The sequence below is a fragment of the Rhagoletis pomonella genome, unplaced genomic scaffold, assembly GCF_013731165.1.
Source record: "Rhagoletis pomonella isolate Grant_MI unplaced genomic scaffold, Rhpom_1.0 Rhpom_scaffold_00514, whole genome shotgun sequence".
Taxonomy (NCBI): domain Eukaryota; kingdom Metazoa; phylum Arthropoda; class Insecta; order Diptera; family Tephritidae; genus Rhagoletis; species Rhagoletis pomonella.
The window spans coordinates 14,616-39,519 of NW_023459068.1; the positions used below are offsets into that span (position 1 = coordinate 14,616).

Consider the following 24,904-nt stretch of genomic DNA (forward strand, 5'->3'; position numbering starts at 1 on the left):
TGCCTGTTTTGATTTTTTATTCGAATGTACATGAAAGATTTGAGATATATAAAGGGCTTTAGCAATTTCCTCGTTAAAAAGGCTCAAATTTTATAAAACTCTATTTCATAAGTAAGAGTAATGCATTTAAATGATAGATCTCTCGATGTCGTCAAAGAAATCTTTCAATTCTATTTTATATAGAAAAATTCGATTCTGCACTGTTTCTTTCTCAAACTAACCTAGAAACTAAATACGTACATAGATTCTCTAAAATATACATAACTTAAAATTCCGTTAATTTGGTGATTGGATTACCACTGCACTGATGATTTGATAGTTCAGATTACATCAGAAACCGTTGGTCAATGGAAGTTTTGGTTGTGACATTTTGGCGCACCCATTTATGGAAGATGTGCCGTAAGAGCTGTACAATAAATAAATAAAAAACCCAAAAACATTCGTAAGGGTTGTGCGCACAAAAAATCTGGGGTTTCTAAGTACCTTATTGAGCAAATAAACGACGACATTTGCTGCTATTAAATTAGATGTCATCATGTACAAAGCCAAGAGCAACGCTAATTCCATTACGAATAGATTCAAACTATTACCATATAAAAGAAGTCGGGCAAACGATTTTTCACTATCAATATAGAATGTGCCTTTACCTGAAATGACAAATGACAAAGTCGGGCATTAAAAAATAATCTTGTCATTACATTGAAAAAATTATGATTAAGTTCATTTCCACTTGGCATTTTTTTTAAATGGCATACATTTTTTGTCATTCCAATGCCTAGTGGAAATTCGGCATTAGATATTTAGATTACACTGGTTTATAGAAAAAAATGTTCTATGGATGCCTCTATCCAATTTTTATGTTGAATTGATCGGTGATTCCGAAAATCGAGTTAATTTTTTTTCCTATGGATACGTTCTCGGGATATTTGCAATTTTCCGTTATACAACTTAAAAAAAGAGTGGTCCCACTTAATCACGTATGTACATATATCTTATGAACCAATTGAACAATCGTAATACGTATGGAAGCCAACGAAATTCTTCACAAATCGTATATACATCACTTTTCGATAGCTTCTGTGGAATTAATTAACAAAAAAAAAAAAATGAAAAGCAAGACTGTTTAGTCGTTATTTTTTATTTTTTTAATTTTTTCATCAAAAAAATAAAAAATCTGGATTTCTCAGAAACTATCAGGCCTTTCGAAAAGTGACGTATACGCGGTTTATGGAGAATTTCATTGGCTTTAATTTTCCGTATTATGATTGCTCAATTGGTTCGTAAGAAAATTTTTTAAACTGAATAAAAAGTAAATTGCAAATATCTCAAAAACGTATCCATAGAAAAAATTAACTCGATTTTTGGAATCACCGCGCAATTGTACATAGGTATTGGACAGTGGTGTCTGGACAACAGTATTTCGTAACTTACTTTCGGTCAAATAATTATTGAATTCACAGTTTAGTAGTTTTTCCATGAAAGTTTTCTCTTTTATAATATAATCCATGTCTTTGATAGCCTGCAATGAATCAAAGTTTGCATTCGAATACATTATAGAATAAGTACTTATGGTTTATTTTCCGAACTCACTTACATGGTCTATAAAAGCGCATAGAAACCGATTCAGACTGCTGTAAGCCGCCGAACTACGCTCCACAGCAGCGTCGATTGTGTTTATTTCTTTTTGAAAATGTGCTTGCGAAATGCTGTAAGACCGTTGGAAAGGGGCCATTAACTTCTCGAAGTAAATTCTATGTGAAAATATAGATACAAATTAAAAATGTCATAGAATAGATACAAACGTGGCTGTAAAAGGTAAAGAAGTCGAAGTTCGAGAGAGCCCTGCAAACCAAAGATCCCGAATCTTAACGAAATCCTTAGAAGTATCTCGTTTCTGTTATGATTTTTTTTTACAAATCTTCAAAGAAAATTGTATAAAGCGGTTTACACGAACTAGTAAGGAAATTTCTGTACGAAAAATAAAAAAATTCTGAAAAATTTCTCCAAGAAATTCTTCACATAGCAGCATTATTATCATTGCTTTACCGATTTGCATCCGAAATTTCGTCAAAGAATCGAAGTGTGCACAGTGTATTTTATTTTAGAAAATTCGGAAAAAATCGGATGATTTCTCTACAATTCAGAATACTCTGAAAAAATGGTTTGCAAGGGAAACTACATTATTTACACGGCGCATGTATTCACACATTTCTGAGGATTGGTATTTCATAGGAAGTGATTGTACCCGTAGTGAAAATTTGGTCAGTTACATATATGCAAAACTTTTCCAAAATTTTTATAATAATCCCAACAATTGAAGGAAAGCGGTTACCTTTTTCCAAGCTTTGACTAATTTAAATTTTGTGTAATTTTGCTCACTGAAGTATTCTTCCAGTTTTTGGATTTTCAAACCTTTCATCAATTTTACACATTTTTTTGGCAATCGCTCCAATCGAGGATCGAGCCTGGGACCTGCATGCTTGTAGTACGAAGCTTTCACCACTCGGCTACTGCGGACGAAGGAATCGGCTGCTTTGTTTGCTCAGGGAGCGTAGAACATAAATAAAATACAAATTCAGTATGCAGTATAATGCTTCAGTACAACGTATATTTTTAGTAGTTTAAAAATGTGTAGGACTGACTTGAGGACCAGTTGCAGCAATATTATATACAAAGCAAGGTATACACAAGTAAGAAAGTCTAAGTTCGGGCGGAGCCGAACATTAAATACCCGGCGCAAGTATTAAATATCACCCCTATTGCGAATGTCGACTGGCAGTAGATAAACGACTATTAAGCGATTATCGATTAGCGATGCTATTGCGAGTGTCGCTTAGTCGCTCAATTAGCGACTGTGAATACTTTTTAATCGCTCATTCTTCTATTGCTGTTTTTTTAGTCGTTGGAGTTTGCGTTTATAAAATTTACATAAGAAAGTGGTACTATAATGGATAAAAAGTAAGTCAATTGAACTGGAAGTTGTAAAAAATTGTGAAATATACATATGCATGTATGTGTCTGAATTACAGATCAAAAATTATAAGCAACAAAAGGCAACTTGCGCGGTTGTTCGTACTGATGCAGGAGAGTGAAGACATAGGCAAAGGAATTTCCGGAAAGAGTAGGGTAGGAAGCTCCGCTTCTATTGGAAAAGATACATATACAATATTTCTTGTGCATATAACTCCGGCTACGCCATCCACAGTGTTTTTGCGCAGAACCAACATCAAAAGTTTATACAAAAAAACTGCATAATTTATTAATTGACTAGTGCTCGGAAATTTGAAATCTTTATTTTAAATTAAAGTTTAATTCTTTCAATACACTTGTTATGTTGTTATGTTAAAATTTTTAACTCGGGTCACGCGTTTGGACACAAAAACCCAACATCATTGTACAAAAAACTTAACCGTACCGTATTTCTTAAACTTCCATAAAGTTTATTAATGAGGAAAACAGCTTTTCCTGCAAATCATGTAAAGCCTAAAAACTGTGAAGCATCGGGAACGCAACTTCTATTCATAAAACTCACACGTGTACATACACCTTCAAAGTCCAAGGGATCCGACGAATCTCGCAATTCCCTCCTTGCTTTAGCTAACTCTACTAATCTATTAGCTTCCGCATCATCTTCCTCATCACTAAACCATATTTCAACTGTGTCCATTTTTTAAATTTTATAATAAAAGCAATTATTTTAAAAATGATGTAAATAAAACACTCAAGAAACAAATGTAAACAAACAAACAGCTGTTTACAATTCTGTCAACCATTCACAATAGTACAAATTTTTATCGATCAAGTTACACAATAGCAAAATAAAAGATGATCGACAAATTTCTATTCTACTGCCAGTCGACACTCGCAATAGGGGCCTATATGTTTTCCACCTTTCCGAAAGCTACCGTTAATTGATAAGCCGGGGTGTATACATTTTAAGTAAATTAGCGTCCTTAAATTTCGAAATATTGAAATTTCAAGCATTTCTGAAATTTACCTTTATATGAAAAGCGGTCGTAATTTTAGACCGATTTCAACAATTTTCAACGGTTTGCTTTTATGTGGCAAGCACAATAACCATACCGAGTTTGGTACGAATTGCTAGAACGGTTAGCGAGATACATATATGTGATCACAAGTGGGCGGTGCCACGCCCATTTTCCAAAATTTTATCATAAACGTATTTCTTGGTAAAGAATTGTTGCAACCATCAATTTTGAATAAATTAGCTTTAATATTTACTGATTTATCGAAGATTTTGTATTTCTCGAAATTACCGTTATATGGGAGGTAGGCGTGGTTATTGTCCGATTTCGCCCATTTTCAATACCATCCGTCCTACGCCCAAAAGAAGTTCACGTACCAAGTTTCGTTAAGATATCTAAATTTTTACTCGAGTTATCGTGTGCACAGACGGACGGACGGACAGACAGTCACCGCTTAATCGATTTCTCTTTTCATTCTGATCATTTATGTATACATTTGTCTATATCTATCTCGATTCGTTTTGCCTGTTACAAACAATAACGGTTGTATAATACCCTTGTGCACAAGTGCGCTCGGGTATAAAAATAACGGTGATACTTTATTTGAGCCACAAGAACAAATGCACCAATTGAATTGGAGAATGTAGTTAATTTTTATACTGTACCTGTAAATAGTTTGTAGTACACAATACTCATATCTGTAGGATTTTTCATATGTTTTTGAGGAATTTGGTAATTTTTTTGTGGCAACACTGTATTATTTGCAACTTATGTTTATTGAATTATGTTTAATAATTTTCATTTAAAATATAATTCAATCTATAACAGACACCACATGAATAAAAGCTTCAAAGCTTGTACAGATGTCAAAAAAATAAAAAAATAATGAAACTTAAAAACATTTTCATCATAAATTCCAAATTTTTAATTCGAATATTTAAAAAACTTTCGGGTATGCAATTTTGTAGCCCATTCAATTTTAGTCTAATAAAATGCAAGTTTCAAGTCGGTAAAAGTTGCCGTTGCTTTTTTAGATTTTTTTTTGTGGAGGGTGTTGCGCATTTTCTTCCATATAATGTATGATCAAAATCTTTATATGGAAAAAAATGTTTTGAAAAATGAAATTGATGAAATTTTTTTAAGTTTAATTAATTTTTTATTTTTTTTTTTTTACCTGTGCAAGCTTTGAAACCCTTATTTATGTGGTTTCTTTTATAGATTAAATTATATTTGAAATGAAAATTATTAAAAATAAATAAATAAACATAAGTTGCAAACAATATCGTTTTTAATTTCGGTGCTAATTAGTTGAACGCAGGTGTATGAGCGGGTTTGGATATGATGGACGCAAAAACATATCGTTTCTAAGGATTTCCTCCTGCTTATTAGGATTGCCTCTGTTTTGTGATCATACATACATAATACACATATTATGTGCAAACGTATATATGTAGGTATGAATAAAATCTACAAAAAATATATCATATATATAAATAGGCAAACATGTTTTCTTTACACCCCTTTTATGGCTAAATTATAATTCTAAGGTATAGAAAAAGGTAGTTTGACGCTTATGTGCAGAGAGTTACTGAAATTTCAAATTAGTTTAAAATAAAGCGCAACAATCAACTCAAAAGTGACACCAATACATATGTATACCATAATGACTACATACCATACATAGACCATAATGGCTATATTTACCTTTGCGATTGTAAATAAATAATTTCGATATGGTCTTAGTTTCAACTGGAAATGGAAATAAAACCATTATGGTTTTATTGGGCTTTTGAAAATTTATGTTGCCTTATGCTGGATTTCCACTAGGCATCAAATGGCGAAAATGACAAATGACAAAGTCGGGCATTAAAAAATAATCGTGTCATTACATTAAAAAAAAAAATAGTCATTAAGTTCATTTCCACATGGAATTTTTTTAAATGGCATACATTTTTTGTCATTTCAATACCTAGTGGAAATTCGGCATTAGAAATAGTTAAACTATTTTTACAACAAAGAAACAAATTAAAATGACATTATTAAAAGGAAAAAAATAAATGAGGTACAACAACACGTCGAATTTGTTATCAAAATAACCCAGATTTTAATAAAAAGTAAAATGACAGTATTCAAATTATTTTAAGGTTAGTAATATACCTATGTATCAAAGATGAAAAATAAATTTATAAGAAGAAAGTATTTATAACAAACGAACTGATTTTTAACTGACTTAAAATAAAGGAGGAGGTTATCAATTCGTCGCGAACGTGAACCCCGCGACAATGGACACTTCCAAAATTGTATACTTACATATATATCCATATGTATATTACCTATTTTTTCTTTTCACTCATATCCGCCCATTTGACTTGTTCATATATTAATTTTTCATTGAAACTTTGAATTTTGTAGCTTTAACTTTTCAACAGTTGAACTAAAAGCATTTTATAATTTTTTTTTTACAAAACGGTCATAAGGTCCATACAAAATGCTGTAGATAGCCATAAAGGCAAACACAAAACGGTCATAAAGTCAATTGACATTGTGACCATCTCAAACGGACATAAGGCCCCTTGAAGTGGTCATAATGTCAATTTCCAATATGGCCTTGGGCCTTATGTCACTCGACAATAATTTTGTCAACTGTAACTGGGTGACTGCGCAGTTTTTTGCTTTATTACTCAATTGAAAAACTTAAAATTTAATCTTATTGTCCAACCAAAAATTAGATAAAGCAAATTTGTGTTATTTCACTTACAATTGGGAAATAACATTGCCTTAGAGTGGTTTCAGAAGTATCTTAAATTTGGTGATAAAAGGGGCCAATTAACTAAACTGTCCGACACTAAGTTTTTCATATACTTATTATGTATGTATGCAGGTACATATGTATAATCAGCCCTGTCTGAACTTAGAATTCTTCACTGCTTTATTTTAATTTTCATTCTGAAATGAGAATCAGTCTTTTCCCATCCTGTTTGAAAAAATATTTGAACAAATTATTTTAATATCCGCTTACCGCAGATTTATAGGTGGCAAAATTATGTAGCTCTGCTGATCCGAATCGCCTAGTAAGCCTTTGCGACTGCAGCGATTCTGTGAGTCCCGTTGCATTTGCACCACCATCGAGTACATATCCGTATCTGCAAATCCGTTTGGGGATCGTCCATGTATGTAGAAGCCGAAGTTGTGTTCCAACAACATAAATACCGAAACATTAGACAAGGAGCAGAGATCGATGAACTTTTGCAGGGGATCGCCAAAAGTACCGTTAACAACAAAATGTCGGATTATTAGTTGAGTGATGTAAATCAATATGCTAGCAGTTGCTATTAGAAAGAGTTGGAGAGCGATATCCTTGCTTATCAAAGGATTAGTAAGCCAAATCTGCAAGTGAATCAAATAATATTTAGTAAAAAACCATCTTAGAATGTTTGGTTCTTCCTAACCTGCGCCAAAGGTAGCACCAAGAGGCCCTGCCACACAGGCGAGTGCTTTTGATTTAAACTCAAACGGATCCATTCATTAGCAATGAAGATTATTCTCCAAGCCGAGACATTATCAGAAGCAAAAGTCCGTACACTGGAGCAGACGGAAGAAGTTTCCAGATTGTTCTTTAATGTGAAATGATTATTCTCACAAGTACGCGGTCGCTCCCAATCAATGAGAAACAGATAAAAATGACTGACGCGCCAGAGGTGCACGCAAATGAAAACCAACTGCAATGAAATAAAATTCAATTTAAAAAGTTGCGCTTGCGAAGTTTTCACAGGCATGTTGTTTACCTTTAACAGAAAGGCTACATAAATTAGAATTTCCAATGAGCGTTGATCGTCTTTCATGACAGGCAATGTGATCTCAACGGTGCGTTGTGCTAGAAACTGTAATGGATAGACGAATATGTAGGAAAGGACGCTAAGCAAAATCGCATTCGCGGCATAAGAGACGAAGTGTAGCAGGAATTCCAGCAAACAAGAGGATGGCGCGCAAAACTCTGCAGTTACGGCGGTGCATCGTTTTCTAAAGTTATACATTTGCAGCAAGGCGAACGCTAATGCAGATAAAAGTAAGCATGGCAACAATGACTCGAACATAAGTCTCCTATGCACGGCTTCTCCAACCCGCTTAAAAGTGATTTGCAATTTAAATGGATGTACGGAGTTGAGTGTCGCATTGGCGCTTAGGTCAATGTGCCGATAGCGCAGCTTTACAAGCGGCAAACCAATCTGATTGTGTTCATGAATTTCATAGTGCATTTCAAAATATTCTACATATCTTATGCTACGGTAGAGTGAGAGTTTGAATCCGTCTTCATATTTAGCTTGCTGGACATGGCTGTGGATACGTCGAGGCTGTGCTTCGATTAGCTGAAAGCGTTTCACCAATTGCCATTCTTCTGGTAGTGGCCGCTAAAATTATAAAAATTGTATGACACATGCGTAAGTATATATGTATGTACATACAAATGTATGTGTGTATTTATAAATTGCGAATATTTTGTATCACTTTACTAACATTTGGGTTTCATTTAATATCCATTGACCCCTAGTTATAAGCATTTAATCAAGCAAGCTTTTGTAAAACAGTTTTCAGCCGGGCTTCCATTTTCATTTATTGTAATTTGATTCCATTTTAACGTTTCCACAGCAACGATTTGCAGATTTTGCTAATTTAGGAGCACGTAAAACTCGAACCAATATTGAGCAATTTAAGGACAAAAATTTAAAAAAAAAATATTTGCAATTTTTTTTGTTACTAAAATGCTCGATTACCGCTCGAATGCTTATGTTTTTGTTTTCTTTAATCAAAAATTCAGGTGTTTTGTTTTTGTTTGGTATATGGCAAGTATTGGTTGATAAGTATTTTTATTTTATTCAAATTAATGGTCATAAATGATATTCCATACAAAATCACTTCGTCATCATTTTGCAAACACGTGCTTGCGCTGGAAGTGAGAGAAGGAGAGAAAAAGTATGTGTGTAGGTATTTCGGATTTGGAGCAACAGATGGCGCAATATTAATAACTCCACGAATACGCGCATAGTTTGCTTTCCGGCGGAAATGTACCAACGGGAGTGTTTGTGTGTGTGTGTGTGTGTGTATGTGTGGCTGGGTACGCAACAGTCGCTAACGCCAATTGTGACACACCCCTGCAAAAAATTGTGCGACTAATCTCTAAAGAGAGTATTCCGAGATTACTCTCAATCGGGTTCAATTGGGCATTAATTGGTCCCAGCTAGTCTCATACGGGTACTAATGGAGGTCAATTAGTCTCGACTCATCTCTTATGGGTATAATTGGAGATCAATTAGTCCCCAACTCATCTCTAACGGGTACTATTAACGATTTAATGATATGTACGCACTTAGTCAATGAAATTTCATGTGGGGCGTTGGCACACAGAGAGAGTATTCGCCTAACAAAACTGAGCACCTCGGTTCGAATCTCAGCTGGCTCAAATTTTTATTTTTATTTTTTAAAAGTGACTAGTCGCTTTTTATACCCGTTTGGGTATAAAGGTGAACAATTAGTCTCTTCATAGGACATGCTCGAACAAAAGCGATCAGTTCATTCCATATAAAGAGATCAAAAGTGGTATTAGTCGCATGCTCCTTTGCGATTGCTCCCGGAGTCATCCCGGATTAGTCCCATTTTTTGCAGGGTTATAACCTAATCGCAGCATATGTGTGTAAATACATACATCCATGTGTACATTAGGGTGGGTCAATTAGTAGGTCAATTAAAAAAGTTGATTCATATCCTTACGATTCTGGTACTATGGACCATAACAAACATTTTCGCCCAAGGAACCATACCTCTAAAATCATTTTCGAGCCTGCCAAAATTTTTTGGTAGATATTTTCAAAAATACCAAATAAACGACCTCTTAGATGCATTTCAAAGACAAAAAAATGTTATTGAAAATGTGTATACGGGGGTTCTTTGGGTCAGAGAATCCATTTTTCGCATTAATTTTTAATTTTGATCGCCACCAGAGTGCGTTTTTGAACAATTTTTTGGATTTTTCACTTTCACATATTAAAAATAAAATGTTAATAAGCCACAATAACATTTACAATTTAATTTTTATTGTTTACTGTTAATTAGTTTTAAGTTTATGAAGGATTTTCTTTAGTAAAACTTTGTCGTAAGCGTCATTTGTCCGCAATTTGTCAACTTAATTTTTATTAAATTATCGAAAAAACTGTAGTCAATATTTCGGAAACTAAAAGAGATATCTAAAAACTGATAACACTCGAAAGGCCTAGTTCAAAATATATAACTATGACATAATGCACTAATCGCGCGCTGTGATGTTGATTCAAAATCAACATTTGAAAACCCATTTGAAAACACATTTACATGTATGGCTGGTTGCGGCCAAGAGGGTCCGGGTTCAATATAAAATTAAATTTTTTTTCTTCTTAATTACGAAAAAGTATCTGTGCACTTCACAACCACAATACCCAAATTTGAAACGAGTTGGGTTGGTGCTCTTTCACATGCATATTTTTTTTAAATTTAGCACATTTTTTTTATTCTAAAAATGTTTTCCCTCGGTGTAGTGTTAAATAAAGGCAGAAAATTTAAATGTATATCCTGATATGGATGTCAGACCAAAGAGGTTGTGGTTTGAAAACATTTTTGCAGAGGGTTGCCACCTTGTTACAAAGTTAAATTCAATATAAGCAATAGGTTAAATAAATCACTTCAATATGAATATAAATCAAAATTGCTTTGAAGAAACTTTATTTCTAAACAGCATGTAGGAGGGTTGCTACCTGACTTTATAATTAAATTCAAGTTTAATTACGAGTATTGGGTAATTTAAATATGTATCACAATACAAGTGTCAGACGAAAAATTTTTAACGAGGTTTCATGCATTTTCAAAACCCGCATAAATTCAGATACTCCATGTAAAATATTCTGAAAAACCGCATAAAATATCCAGTGAGGCAATATTAAGCAATAAAAAACAAATTTATTTCTTCACTTCAGCACTTATTACTCCATGTAAAACTGAGCATTAATCAAATAAATAGAATTTTATCTGTATTTTAACCAAAAATAAAAAAATACCACAATAAATACATGCATTATGTAAGAATACAATAACAAGTTATTTATCAGAAGCATTGTCATTTACAAACTGAAAACAACTAATAAAAACTTTCGAAAAAGCAAAATCGCTACAGTGCAAAAATGGTTTGAAAAACCGCATAAATTCAAATCCGCATAAAAAAACCCATAAAAAGAGACCTAAGTGTATTAAGAAATATTTAGTTTGAGCATTTATAACATTAAAGAGGGTTTCCACCCGTGTAAAAAGTTAAACTCAAATTATACAGGCCGACAAAATAAGACCTATCTCCTTACCCTGAAACCAGACTATACTTTCCCGAAAATCTGCGCACAGAATTGACCAGTTTTAGCTATATTACTTTGTTTATTCGATGTTCAATGTTTTTGTATAAAAGTCTAGCACAATATAAAACACACACTATATAAATCCATATTTCAAAGTTTGTACAAAAATTATAAAAATTCAACAAATTTTAACAAAATCCCCCAAAAATTTCAAACTTTTTTTTTTTAATCAGATTTATGGAAAAATTTTGGGTATGCAGTTTCATAGCCCATTAAATTTTAGGAGGTAAAAGTGCAAACCGCAAGACGCTAGAAAATCGCATTGGTTTTTTAATTTTTTTTTTCTGACGCTGCTAGGCATTTCCTTCCATATAAAAAGAAATTTTGAGCATGGTCGAGCATACTTTATATGGAAGAAAATGCACAACACCGCCAGCCAAATAAATTATTAAAGATCAACGCGATTCTGTAGCGTCTTGCGGTTTGCAGTTTTACCTACTAAAATTTAATGGGCTATAAAACTGCATACCCAAAATTTTTCAAAAAAATCTGATTGAAAAGTTTGAAATTTTTTGGGGGATTTGGATAAAATTTGTTGAATTTTTATAATTTTTGGACAAACTTTAAAATGTGGATTTCTATGGTGTGTATTATATATTGCGCTAGACTTTTATACAAAAATATTAAACATCGAATAAACAAAGTAATATAGCCAAAACTGGTCAAAGTAAAAAGTTTCTATTATTTCTTCCACCACTGAGTAATTAATTTGAACATTTTCAAACAGGTGGTAAAGCTCTCTACTCACTTTTGCTTGAAACCCATGTTTTAATATTTCACGTACCTAAGTAACTTCTGCATAATTTAATTGCTTTCGATTTTTAAATTAGGTGACAACCCTCATTAAAATATTTCCAAACTTAAAGTTCCTTAAACCTCTCCCGCCCGACACCCATACTGTGATGAATATTTCACTTATCTAATTTCCATAATTGAAATTGAATTTGATTTTTTAAACAGGTGGCAACCACCTTGTATTTACTAAAAAAATATAACCTTTTCAAAACTAATACTATTCTAATTAATTTATTTTTTTAAATATTTGGAATTCAATTTTTTACCAGGTGGCAACTCTTTTCGAAAAAGTAAAACCTTATGACACTTCTATAGCCCGAGCTCTTTCATTTGACAAAAATCCGTTCACGTATTATATATGTACATATATAGATAATTAAATAAGTACATACATACTTATGTTCATGCTTATATACATACAATAAATGAAAAATTATGCGTTATTCAGTATTACTTGAATCATGAATGAAAATTTATTCGCTATTTGAAATTATTTGAATGAAGAATAAAAATTTATTCGTTATTTGAAATTATTTGAATGAAGAATAAAAATTTATTCGTTATTTGAAATTACTTGAATCTTTATATATAAATACGCCTCAAGAAAATTTTGCAATCCCTTTTTTGAAGACACCGTTCGCTCGATTTCAATGAAACATACACCGATTTAAAGAATATAACTTCCTCTAATCCAGAAATGTTAATCCCGATACATAGGGGGCGTGGCATCTGACATATAGACTAAAATGTGAAAACCACTATATCTCTAAAACTAATTATGCTGAGGAACTGAAACTTAGCACAGATGCATAGATTGTAAATACCCCACTTACGGCGAAAAGTGGTAGATTTTGGAAAAGGGGGCGTGGTACCTCCCATACAAGCTGAAATTCTCATATAGCTTTTCTCTGGAACCCCTTATGCTAACGTCCTGAAATTTTACACAGCCACATATGACATCAATGCCGTACTTACGGCGGAAAGTTGTGAATAATGGATAAGGGGGCGTGGCACCGCCATACAAACTGAAATTCTCATATAGCTTATCTCTGGAACCGCTTATGCCACCGTCCTGAAATTTACACAGAAACATATGCTATCAATGCCGTTCTTACGACAAAAAGTGGTCAATTTTGGAAGGAAAAGGAGGCGTGGCACCGCCCCATACGAACTGAAATCTCATATCGCTTATCTCTGAAGCTGCTAATGATAACGTCCTGAAATGCGGCACAGCCATATATGCTATCAATGCCATACATACGGCGAAAAGTGGTACATTTTGGAAAAGGGGGCGTGGCACCTTCCATACAAACTGAAATTCTCCTATCGCTTTTCCCTGGAACCGCTTATGCTAACGCCCTGAAATTTTACACCGCTATTTACGCTATCAATAACGTGCTTAAGGCGAAAAGCGGTAGATATTGAAAAAGGGGACGAGGCACTTCCCATACAAGCTGAACTTCGCATTTCGCTTATCTGTGTAACCGCTTATGCTAACGTTCTGAAATTTGACACAGCTGCATATGTTATCATTACCGAAGTTATGGCGAAAAGTGGTGTGTATTCGAAAGGGGGATGAGGCACCTCGCATACAGAATGCAATTTCCCTATCGCTTATAACTGGAACCACTTATGATAGATAAGGTAATGGAATTTGATACACCTACATCTATATATATTTAAAATGGCAAGAATCATTCAATTGGGAACCATTTCCTATCAGATTTCTAAATTGCATTGAATGATTGGGCGCGTTTCTAAGATACAACTGTTAACCCCAACTGTAGCGGAAATGCTGTCAACTGTTGGGTCCAACAGTTACGTCTTAGAAACGGTATGATACATGAACTGCCAAACAGACAGCTGATATTAAATAAAAGAGCACAAAAATAAAAATTTTACGAAGCCAAAAATATGAACATATGAACACTAAAGCATCCCAACTTAAGCTACTATTCCATACGAACACAGGTACATATGTATGTACTTACATATGCTTATAAATCCACGAATTTTCCATTTATTTTAAATATACACGTGTATTTTATTTTATTTATAGCCAGTTTAATTTTTTTTTTTTTTTTGAATTTATTATGAAAACTGACGGAAGGCAAAAATCATGTTTCAGTTAAATTGTTGAGTTCATGTAGCGAAATAATTTTACGATGGAAAAAATGGCGTCGAATCAACAACCGTTCGGCTGAGCGGAACTACTCAACTGTGCGCTTCTAAATCAAGCGCTCAACAGTTTAACAACAGCTACGTCTTAGAAACGCGCCCATTGTTAATTTGTGTAATGATTTTTGAAAGGATCAGTGTTTGTTTTCCGTTAGGTGGCGCAGGGATTGAGAGTAGAGATGAGCATGGGACTAAATATTAAGTTCCGATCCCGCCCATCCCGAAATACAATTTCTAACTTCCGAACCCGCTCATCCCGACGTTTTTCAGAATTTTACCCCGTGCCCGGGGCCACGAAATCTATCACTAAGAAAATTCACATATCTTTCAAATTAATTTTAAATAAAAAAAATTTTTTGAAAGATCAGTCATCCTCCAATTATTTTGTTTTGCTTTGCTGTTCGTTTTCGTCTCAATAAAACATAAAAAGTGCATATTTCATACAATTTTTTTAACGAAGATTTTTTGAATTTGCGGAAGTTGCGGTTTTATCGGGAGTATCGGGAAAAGATTTTAATCCCGTTCCGTCCGTTAAATTTTTGCAGACCTTCCCGATACCGCTCATCTTGAATCAGTACCGTGGGTCCCGATATTCCGTGCCCATCTCTAATTGAGAGCTATCCTTAAAATGTATGGTCAGATTTGCTTCATCTTTAGAACACATAATAGCAACATAAAATTTGGTGCAATTCGGTAGCCCAATCATGTGATGCAAAAATATTGGGCTTTAGGCCCAATCTTGACAAAAACCCGTGTAAAACTGCCGTTAGAGAAGGAAATATTATATTTTGTTTTGCACTCTGATGAAAAGAATGAGGAGTTTATGCAGATGTTGGCAATTTAGTTTTAACGTTATTTGTTTAACATAATAGTCAGTGAGGAACCGTTAGGCACCTCATCTATACATACAAATACATACATATGCATATTTTTGTAAATGAAAGTTGAGGTTCCTTTTTCGGTATAATTTCGAAAGCTACTAAGAAGTATGGTTTTAAGTTTTCCTATAAATTCGCTATAAATTTTGGTGGTGGACTTCAAAATCGTCACTAGCATAAAGGAGTCAATATTGGTGATAAGCAAAATTTAAAAGTGTATGAAAAAATGTAGAATTTCGACAACTGGGATGAAAAAAATGTATTCATCATTCGAAAATGCTTGAATGATGAATAAACATTTATTCGTTATTTGAAATTACTTGAATGAGGAATGAAAACTTATTCTTATTTTTTTTTTTTTTTAATTATTAATTTTCCTGATAACGCCCATCCCTGTTAGCTACGCCAATAGAGTACGCTCAGAGGTCGTAAGGAAAGTCTGTCTACATTTTTAAACTGCATGTCTCCAAACCATCCCAATCTTAAGGCGAAGATTGTTTCCTAAAATAAATAAAGGTTTGAAGTTAAAAGGGTCATTCCATATAAAAGAGGAAAACGATATACATTTTAATTATCTCCTGTGTTGTGTGACGTGATTTAAACCTCATTACGAAAACCAGGCGATTTTCGCTTCGAGATAACTTTTTTTTACTGCAATGCTAGCCTCAGGAATTGTAAAACTTGATTTGCGGGCGTCGGGGGTTGTGGTATCGCCGCCATCTTATAAACAAAAGTGGTCCAGGTCTTTCTCACACATATGGAGAGCCATTCGTATACGAGTATGTATGCACGTGATAATCCATTCCGAGAGGATTTTTCTCCATTCATTATAATTACTTTTTTACCGTTTCCATTTGTGGATTAAGAAACACAATTATGGCTTTATGCCGATTTCTTTTCTACGTAAAATTCAAACTACCCTTTGCCCCTAGGCACGAACTCTTAAGAGGAGGGCGATGGAAAGGCCTAAGAAAGCTTATAGGCGAATTAAGCAATATTTTTGTCTTATTAATATTTAGCTCCTTATTTAACGGTTCTTTATGACTCAATTTTGTAAAACAAGGTAATTAGAGGGTCAAACATTTCACAAAAGCGTTAGGCAGACAAATTTTCTAGGGATCATCGAAAACAAAAATCTTCTGGGGATTAAGGGAGAAGATTAGATCCATAATGTTTCATGAAAAGTTTTAGCATTTTTGACCAAAAAGAGGAAAAAAATAACTTACTTCGCAGAGATCAATAAGGTCCAAAGATTTACCATAAAGGGCTACGACCGGGAACTTAATTAGCTAGTCCAAGAGCAACGTTAAAAATATATCTGTTTCCTTGGCAAACTGGAACAACTTCTTTTTGCGGTTACCTTCAGATTCGGCAGAAAACTGACAGAAGAACATCCTAGGAAGGGGTGGACATTCACAAAGGATTTGCATAGTCGTTTTTCTTCTCATGCACACCTTATCATGAGTAAGGACCATAATTCAGTTAAAGACTGTTCCCCTGAGGAGAAAAAAACGCTGACCACCTTTGTTTTCAAGTACACTGTGCAAAAAACCGTCAGTTTAACAACCTTATTTTGAAAGTACTAATTTCAATTTTATAAAAAACTTTTTGTGAGCCGTACTTAGACAATACCTAGTCATATCGTTAGTTTCCATTTAGAAAATACCATTAGGCAAATACTTACCATATTATCAGCGTAAATGTCCTCAATCAAAATAGGTAGAGTTTGTAGTTTAGTCTTCACAGCCCCTTGCATTGTTGTACTGGAAACATTTAAAAATACGCTGAGAAAGTAATCGTTCCCGTAAATTCGAGCTAAGTCGATTAGGTTCTCCACTGTCAGTCTGCATTGAATTGGTGTGGTATAATGTGCGAATTGTACATCCTGTAGCGTATTCCAGTCGGTCGAATCGCTTACTGCATGCATTTGACATAAATTCACATGGCTCATTTTAAATTCACCCCAACGGCGCAAAGTGCCGTCCAAAGCATAAACGGTGCTAAACAATTGCAACCGTTTGAACTGAAAGGAATGTATTTCCTGTAAAAATACCACACTGGGGGAAAATAAGATACTCACTGCGCCTTTGCCAGCACCAGTGGGAAAAGGTTCCGTTAGCATTTTAGCCGTACTTTTGCCCTTTTTATAGAAGAGCGGCGGCTTTGTCGCTTGTAAGTGCTCATCCATGCTGGCATATTTGATAGCAACATCTGAAACCTGAGAAAGCAGAAATGCGCTGCAGGGTGAGTTCTTATCGACGGAGAAATGGGACAGTATGCAGAGATTTGCCAGCTGGTTGCAAGCAGTAGCGTTTCGCAATGTTAAGCAGAAAAAAGCCACGTACTTTAGGTCACCAAAGTGGACAGCGCTGGCGCTGATTGATTGCCAAAATGAGTTGTACTTCAAATATGGCTTGAGTAGTGCATTACCAATACAATAGTCCAAGTAGCGAAAGTTGTATTCCAAATCGCAAGTGTTACAAATACCATGCGGATGAAAACTGGCAGGAGTTATTCGTATTGGTCTTGTTGTCGCTACAGACCTTGTTATGTAGTCCTTGGTGGGTTGCGTAAAATTAATTAATTTAAATTCGCATTGTGTTTTGCTCGAATTTGCTAGTACGACTTGACAATCATTGTCAATTGACGGATCGCCTAAACATTTTTCAGCGCAGATAGGACTCCTATTGTGTGTATCGTAAAGCACAACAGTCACATAGTTGGATGCGCACTCGCAAGACAATTCTGTAAATAGAGAATATTTTAAGATGTGATGTACACAAAAAAGATTGGTGTTATTTAAGTTAGGACTAGTTCGCAGGAGAATAGCACCCGTTAACAACTAAGAGATTTAGGTCAAATTGTCACTAAGGAAAATATTAAATGTGACCTGGTCTACGAAAAGGGAGCTTACGTGCGAAAAAAGTTTTCTGTGAAAAAGCTGTTAAAAGTGAAAATCATCTCATCTTCCATCCGAATCAACCAAAAAGTGAAAATTGATTTTTTTTGACACCTAAGCCCCCTTTCCGTAGACCAGGTCACAAATTATAAATTTTTTTCAATAACTAAAATTCATAAGGGAGGTAGTCATTTCCGGATACCAAATAAAACAAATTTTGCCAAGAGTCAAGGAGTTTAACTTTATAAGTTATTATTAGTTTTTAGTACATTCCAATCAAAAGCGTAGCAATCACGAAAACCAAGAAATTAAAAATAACGGATTTCTACACGCCGGCGAATACAAGCAACCAAAGCACCTACCTACGAGATAATAGCTTCGTTCCCCACGCTTTCCGGGCTGCTCCGGTAATTAGAGAATAAAAATAAGTTACTCTCTCACAAGTGTCAAAAATGTGCCAACACGTGCCAAAAGTGCCCAGAGCGTGAGGAACGCAAAAAACCACATTTCGTGCCCGGAATCAACATTTCAGCTCTAAACAATGATTTACGTGTATTTATCTTATATGGATAATAAAATTACCAAATAACTACATTTTCTGAAAATTCTGTGATATTTTGCACTTTTGTTTTTATAAAATTTGCTTTCGGATTTAAACAACAACAGCAGTTATTTCAAATTGCCCTTTTGCACATTGTTTCGTGCACAAAGAAGAAGATATTTACGATCGAAAAGTGGAACGTATTCGCTCTCTATTACCCATTTTTCTAGCGTGAGGAACGCTTTCTGGGCTGCTTTGGGCACCCGTGGGTACCCGCGGGCTCGTGTGGAACAAACCTAATGAAACAAAAGCTGACGTATTTAGATGGGTTTGCATGACCTAATGACAGTTAAGACAGATAGTAACACGAATACATAAAAGCAGAAGGAAACGCGAACTATTCAGAACGAAAAATTACACTGAAGATGGCACAACGCCGATACCGGTTTGTCTCCAAGCAAAATTTGACAAGGAATGACGAAAAATCGTTCCACAATACAGCTGAATGATCATTTTCGAAACTAACAAGACAGGCTCCGTAACTTGGCTATACTGTCTATTGAAACTTCTATGGCTCTGTCTTTAAACTTGAATGATATTACTTCAAAGATATTGCCACGGGCCGCAGATTAAATTTTTTTAGAAAGTGGGCATTGCCACACCCACTTATGATTACTTGTGTGTATCTTGGTAACTTGGCACAGTTGTTGGCCTTGGTACAACATACCAAATGGAAATAATCACGCCCACATCCCATATAACGGTAATATAGAGAAATACGAAATCTTCGATAAATCAGTCAATACTGAAGCTAATTTATTCAATATTGATGTTTGCAATATTGTTCTTTAGCAAAAAAATACGTATGTGATAAAATTTTGGGCACCGCCCACTTATGACTACATATGTGTATCTCGGCAACCGTTTGATCAATTTGTACCAAATCCAGCCACGCCCCTTCGCACTGTTGGTCGAGAATGGGAAATACGGTTACGGTCTCTACGATGTCAACACTCGCGCAACGTCATCAAGATGATGATCTTTGCAAGTTTGGGGGGCGTGGAAATGTGCTAATTTCGACTATATTTCAGATTTATTAGTTTTTGTTTAAAAGCAAGATACATACAAATCGATTTTAATAAAATCGGGTAGTGTTTCCCATTCCCGCAAACTAGTGCAAGGGGAGGGGGCGTGGGAGGGCGCGAATACACAAAGTTTTTTTATTTCTGTGTTTTTATGCAAAAATAGATCTTGCAGCAATTTTTTGCTAGTTTAGAGAATCGTTACTAGTCCTAGCCACATTAGAATCCGGAATTCGGATAGCTGGTGGGCCTGGAAGTTCACCGATCTTTACCATCTCCCAGGTTAATGTCTTTTTAGGTTAATCCAAGTTACAAATACCGAATTTCATTGAAATCGGATAACATTAACCATATCCGCCCCCTTTAATTAATTTCTCCTTGTTTACTTTTACTTACCACTTGTGTGGCGTAGAACAAATCTCAAATTTGTTTGTTGAGTTCTAAACACTTATAGCGTTTTCCTTTCTCGAAATAATGGCCCGTAGTCATAGTCAAAATAAAGTCGACTTTAAAGTTAGTTGCAGCTTTTTGACATAATTTTCAATGGGATATCTGTCAAAAAAGCTGCAACTAACTTTAAAGTCGACTTTATTTTGACTATGACTACGGGCCAATGTCGCATTTATTCTGCCCTGCGCCAGGGCTGTCAAATTTTCGTGTTCTTTTCTCAGCATCTTCACATGCAAATTGTGTGCTCTTTCTTTGAAATGTTGCACTTTGAAAATAGTTGTATTTTTTACCCACTTTCCAGTAAGATCCAGTAAAAATTGTTACGAATTTTCATGCTTTAGCGTTTTCGAAAGCGAAAACTTGCAAAGTAGGGGACATTGAGAGAGCGAAAATGACAGCTGAAGTTGCAAGTTTTTACTGGATTTTTTACTGGATAAATTTTAACTTATAACCAGGGACCGTAAAGGTTATAACTTTTATTATAAAAATCCCTTTTTAATCGTTATTAAATGATTTATTTGTACGCGGTAATCTCGAAAACTACTGAGCGGATTTTGACGGGATTTTCTCTAATATACTCTGTATCGACAAGAGAGGGATATTTTTTTACTTAAAAATTTAATAGGGTTGCCACCTGTCTAAAAAAAACTGTAAGATCCGCACCGTTCGTTGGATTACAAAAGATGAGGTGTCCAATGAAAGGAATTGACCCCCAGAAAAGCAATAATATTTTTTTAATAGGGTTGCCACCTGTTAATAAAATTACATTATTCAATCATAATAAGCGTACACTCAGAAAAAAGCATTTCCTTGAATCAAGAAAACAGTATCCTTATTTTCGAGTTACTGTTTTTTCCCTAATATTACGAAAAAATACCATTAATAAAAGAAATAAAAAACAAAAATAAAAAATATTTTAAAAAAATTCCTGCTCTGGGACTCGAACCCTGCTCATTGGAGCCATTTCAAGGTAATATTTCCTTAGAATAATATACTTTTTAGGGTTGCCCCCTATTTAAAATTACTATCTGCTATACATAGTATAAAGGAAAGACGAGATATTTTAACCACCCTACTGAACGAATTTAGACAATATTTTTTATGTACATATACAATAAGCGAAGTACATGATGAAATATGATTTCTTTCTCCAAATACGTAAATGTACATATGTACATACATATGCATACATTCAGCGCGTGACGAAGCCTCGCGCATCCGTGGCCGGCTAGTAATAATACTATTTTTTAAATGTTGCACAGAGAATCCAGCTTGGATTTATATGGTTTTGGTTTAAGATTATACTATGCTTTTATAAACAAATAATGAAAATTAAAATATATTAAGACAAATGGTCAAATCTTGTCAATATGTAAATGCCGTAAAGTTATGACAAGTTCTATAAATTCATAGTATTTGCATACCCATTGTTGTAATTTTTAATTTAAGAGGTTTACATGCTTTCTTATTCTATAAATAATCTTGTGCAAGCCTAAAAAAGGGATTATGATTGAAATTAAAAAAACATTTTTTTTAAATTTGTTTTCAAATTTCTCGACTGAGGTAATACATTTTATCTGAAATTTCTTTCCAGCTCTGGGGGAGGCGATCGCCCCCTGCGCCCCTACCCTGCATCCGCCACTGCACGATGTTGCAGGAAAACCGCACTCACATGTGTTCACAGGGCGACTTAATTCTTTTTTTCTACAGAAATTTATAATATTGTTTTAAAACTGGTACTCGTTCCAAAAGGGGTATTTTTACCATAATGATAAAAATTGTTGAATATAATTGATATAAGGCCATAAAATAACAAAAACAAATAACATAAGGACGAGCACACCTAAAAAAAGTTAAACATTCTAATAATAGAAATATTAACAAAAACCAACAACCACATGATCAAGTGAATTGCAACGGAATAGCTGCGCTTTATTGTAGTTGGCTTAGCAAGTGAAATAGTGGAAATAGGGAACAACAAATTACTGAAAGAAGCCTGATGAGTAAATGTGGTGATTTCCGAAATAGCTATCACTTCTACCATTTTTTCAAATTATTGTTGCTTTTCCACAATAAGTTTTCATTATAAAACGCACTCAAGCTCAATAAAAATTGTTGAATTTAATGATAAAAAGAAAATTTTTCATTTAATACGTAGGTAGCCTTTTGCCTAGATTAGCATATAGGATCAATTTTTTCCGTTAAGTGGGCCAGGAACCGGTCTAGTTATTCGAAAAAATCTTGTTTATGGTGTCACTTGCTTCAAATTTATCACGTAGGTAGCTTATTGCCTGGGTTAACACATAGGATATGTTTTCTGATAGGTGGACCAGGGATCGATCTATTCCAAAAAATCTTATTTATGGTCCGATTTTGCTTTACAGTTCGAAAGGTGTTTGAAGGCGCCGCAAACATGCGGGTATTGGCTATTTAACAATACTTATTACACAGGCCAACAAAAATAGGAAAAAGTATGATGCAGCAAATGTTAAGGCTATTTTTGACAGATTGTTTTGTACTGATTACGAATCCGTAAGCATACAGTTTTCATCACCTCCAGAGAAAAACGAGGTCAAAGTGTCAAACAATGGCGTTTTTTTGCAATATTTGAGAAGCTCTATCAAAGAAACAAAGGGTGGTAGAACCTTCCACTTAGGCTTAGATTAAAGTTAAAAATCTCGAATAAAATCCCTGAAAATTCCTGCACCTTTGCTTGATGGTCACTTATAGTCATTTGATAAACAGGAAAAACTGATTTTGGGAAGTTTGAGTACCTACCGCAATTAAGCAAAAGACTCAAATTAAGGCATGGAATTCTGACTTCAATCCCTGAAAATACTATTCCTGCACCTTGACTCTAAGGTCACCTATAGTCATTTATTGAACAGTTAACACTGATTTTTACACAATATTTTTGTTTTCAATTGCAATCACCCATACATTTCCCCCACAGCCTACTGTCTCACTTTTTTTCTCACGTAATAATGGAACGGGCATATCCCTGCAGTACGGGGGAGCGACTGCAGGACTGCTGAATCGGTAGCTACCTGATAAACTCCGTCAATTACCGACCGACTACTTGCAGTGTATTTCATCGATTACTTTTACAAGGCAATGTCCTAGGCGGTAGTCACCATCGGCTCTCTCTGCACTACCGGGAGTTATTAAAGTAGTCACTTGCGTGATTTATGGGCGCCCTCTGTCGTAGTTTTTCGCTATCCTGCTTACGACTGGTTCGACTCTGCACTACCATGTGAACTACTATAGGTTAATAGAGTAGCTACTTACCTAGGAGTCGGTGCAGTTGCGGATCAAAAGTAGCGATTGACTCCAGCAATACTGGAAGGATATTTCTGTTGAAAACAAGGGTGCCGTCGTACTGCCTAAGAAAATTTGGCTCAATAAATTTTTGTTATCCATTTCTTGGACTAAAGAAGAGAGCATATTTGCAAGCATATTTACCAATGTTTTAGTGCTTATCTAAGCGCTTAAAATGGATTTTTTCTTGCCTATTTTCTTCGGCCCTGATCATTACGATGCCAAATACTAAAGTCTGAGTCAGATTGGGGTCGCATTGCAGAATGTTTAATTTTTGACGAGGTCTAATGTACATACATACATCCATACATACAGACATACGTTATTTCTAAATATGAACATACTGCGATCCTACCATAATATCTGATCAATCTGTTTAATCAATACTTACTATCCGTCGTGGATTGTAGGATATCATCCTCCTTACCACAGGTAACACATGAAAACGTATCCAAATCGTAGAATTCGTTATTTTTGCAATGTCTCATGTCTGTAAATATGAGCAAAGTACTATTTGAATTGGACAACGCCACTTCCTGGGCGTTTCCCCAGCGAAAGAGCAAAACGGTTGCCATTTGGAAGAACAAATTTACACAAAGGAAGCCCATGTGGAATAGCACTTATTTATTTAAATTATTTTAACTTTGGCAAATTCTCGCACGGACCGTTTTGTTGATGCATAAACTCGTGTTTGTTTATATATTTTTAACTTATAGGCTGCATCAGTTTTCACTTCACTCACACGATGACACTAGTCAACTAATTTAAATGCCGCAAAGCGTTGTCCTCAGTGAGCGTATAGGTACTTACTTGGACGTGCAAGGCGTGTGCGTGATTAGTACCATTTCGATAGCGTTTAAGAGTCGCTCGTACGGAAATTTTCTGAAGGAGACATTAAACTAAAGTTTTGTTTGCATAAATCTATAGTATGGGGTTGCTATAGCTACTCAGCCAACCACCCCAGGCAAGGTGTTGCATGCAAATCAGCAGAAGGATTTTTAGATTGCTCGCAACTCAACTACCCCAGAGCACAAACCTTTATACTCGAACAAGTATGAAAACGCTTGAGTTAAAGAACCTGTATTTTGCTTGGTAATTAGTATTATTTGTAGTACAATGACCGTTACGAGGGTGGCCTAGTAGGCTGAATCGAATTTGAATAAGAGAACATAAAGCTACAAAAATTAAAAATGCATGAAAATGCAGCTGTAGTTCAATACCATATTTTTGGGCGGCCTGCTCTTATCTGTAGTTCCCTCGATGGCCGCAAAGTATTTTTTTAACCTTTTGGGGAAGACTTTCCTATTCCTACATGTCTTAATCCATAACTTGTTATGGCAAATCCAG

At 34.8% G+C, this 24,904-nt stretch overlaps 1 protein-coding gene across 1 annotated transcript; it reads right to left on the reverse strand.

Annotated features, from left to right (window-relative positions):
• Positions 1-24,239, reverse strand: LOC118751074 (meckelin-like). Its single transcript, XM_036485840.1, has 10 exons — positions 23,949-24,239; positions 17,348-18,012; positions 16,952-17,290; positions 7,772-8,395; positions 7,436-7,705; positions 7,006-7,373; positions 1,595-1,751; positions 1,432-1,519; positions 484-647; positions 1-406 (listed from the first exon to the last, which is right to left on the reverse strand). Exons 1-10 carry the CDS (start codon positions 24,163-24,165, stop codon positions 326-328), a joined length of 2,973 nt encoding a protein of 990 aa, XP_036341733.1. The 5' UTR covers positions 24,166-24,239; the 3' UTR covers positions 1-325.
• Between the last annotated feature and the right edge of the window lie 665 nt (positions 24,240-24,904).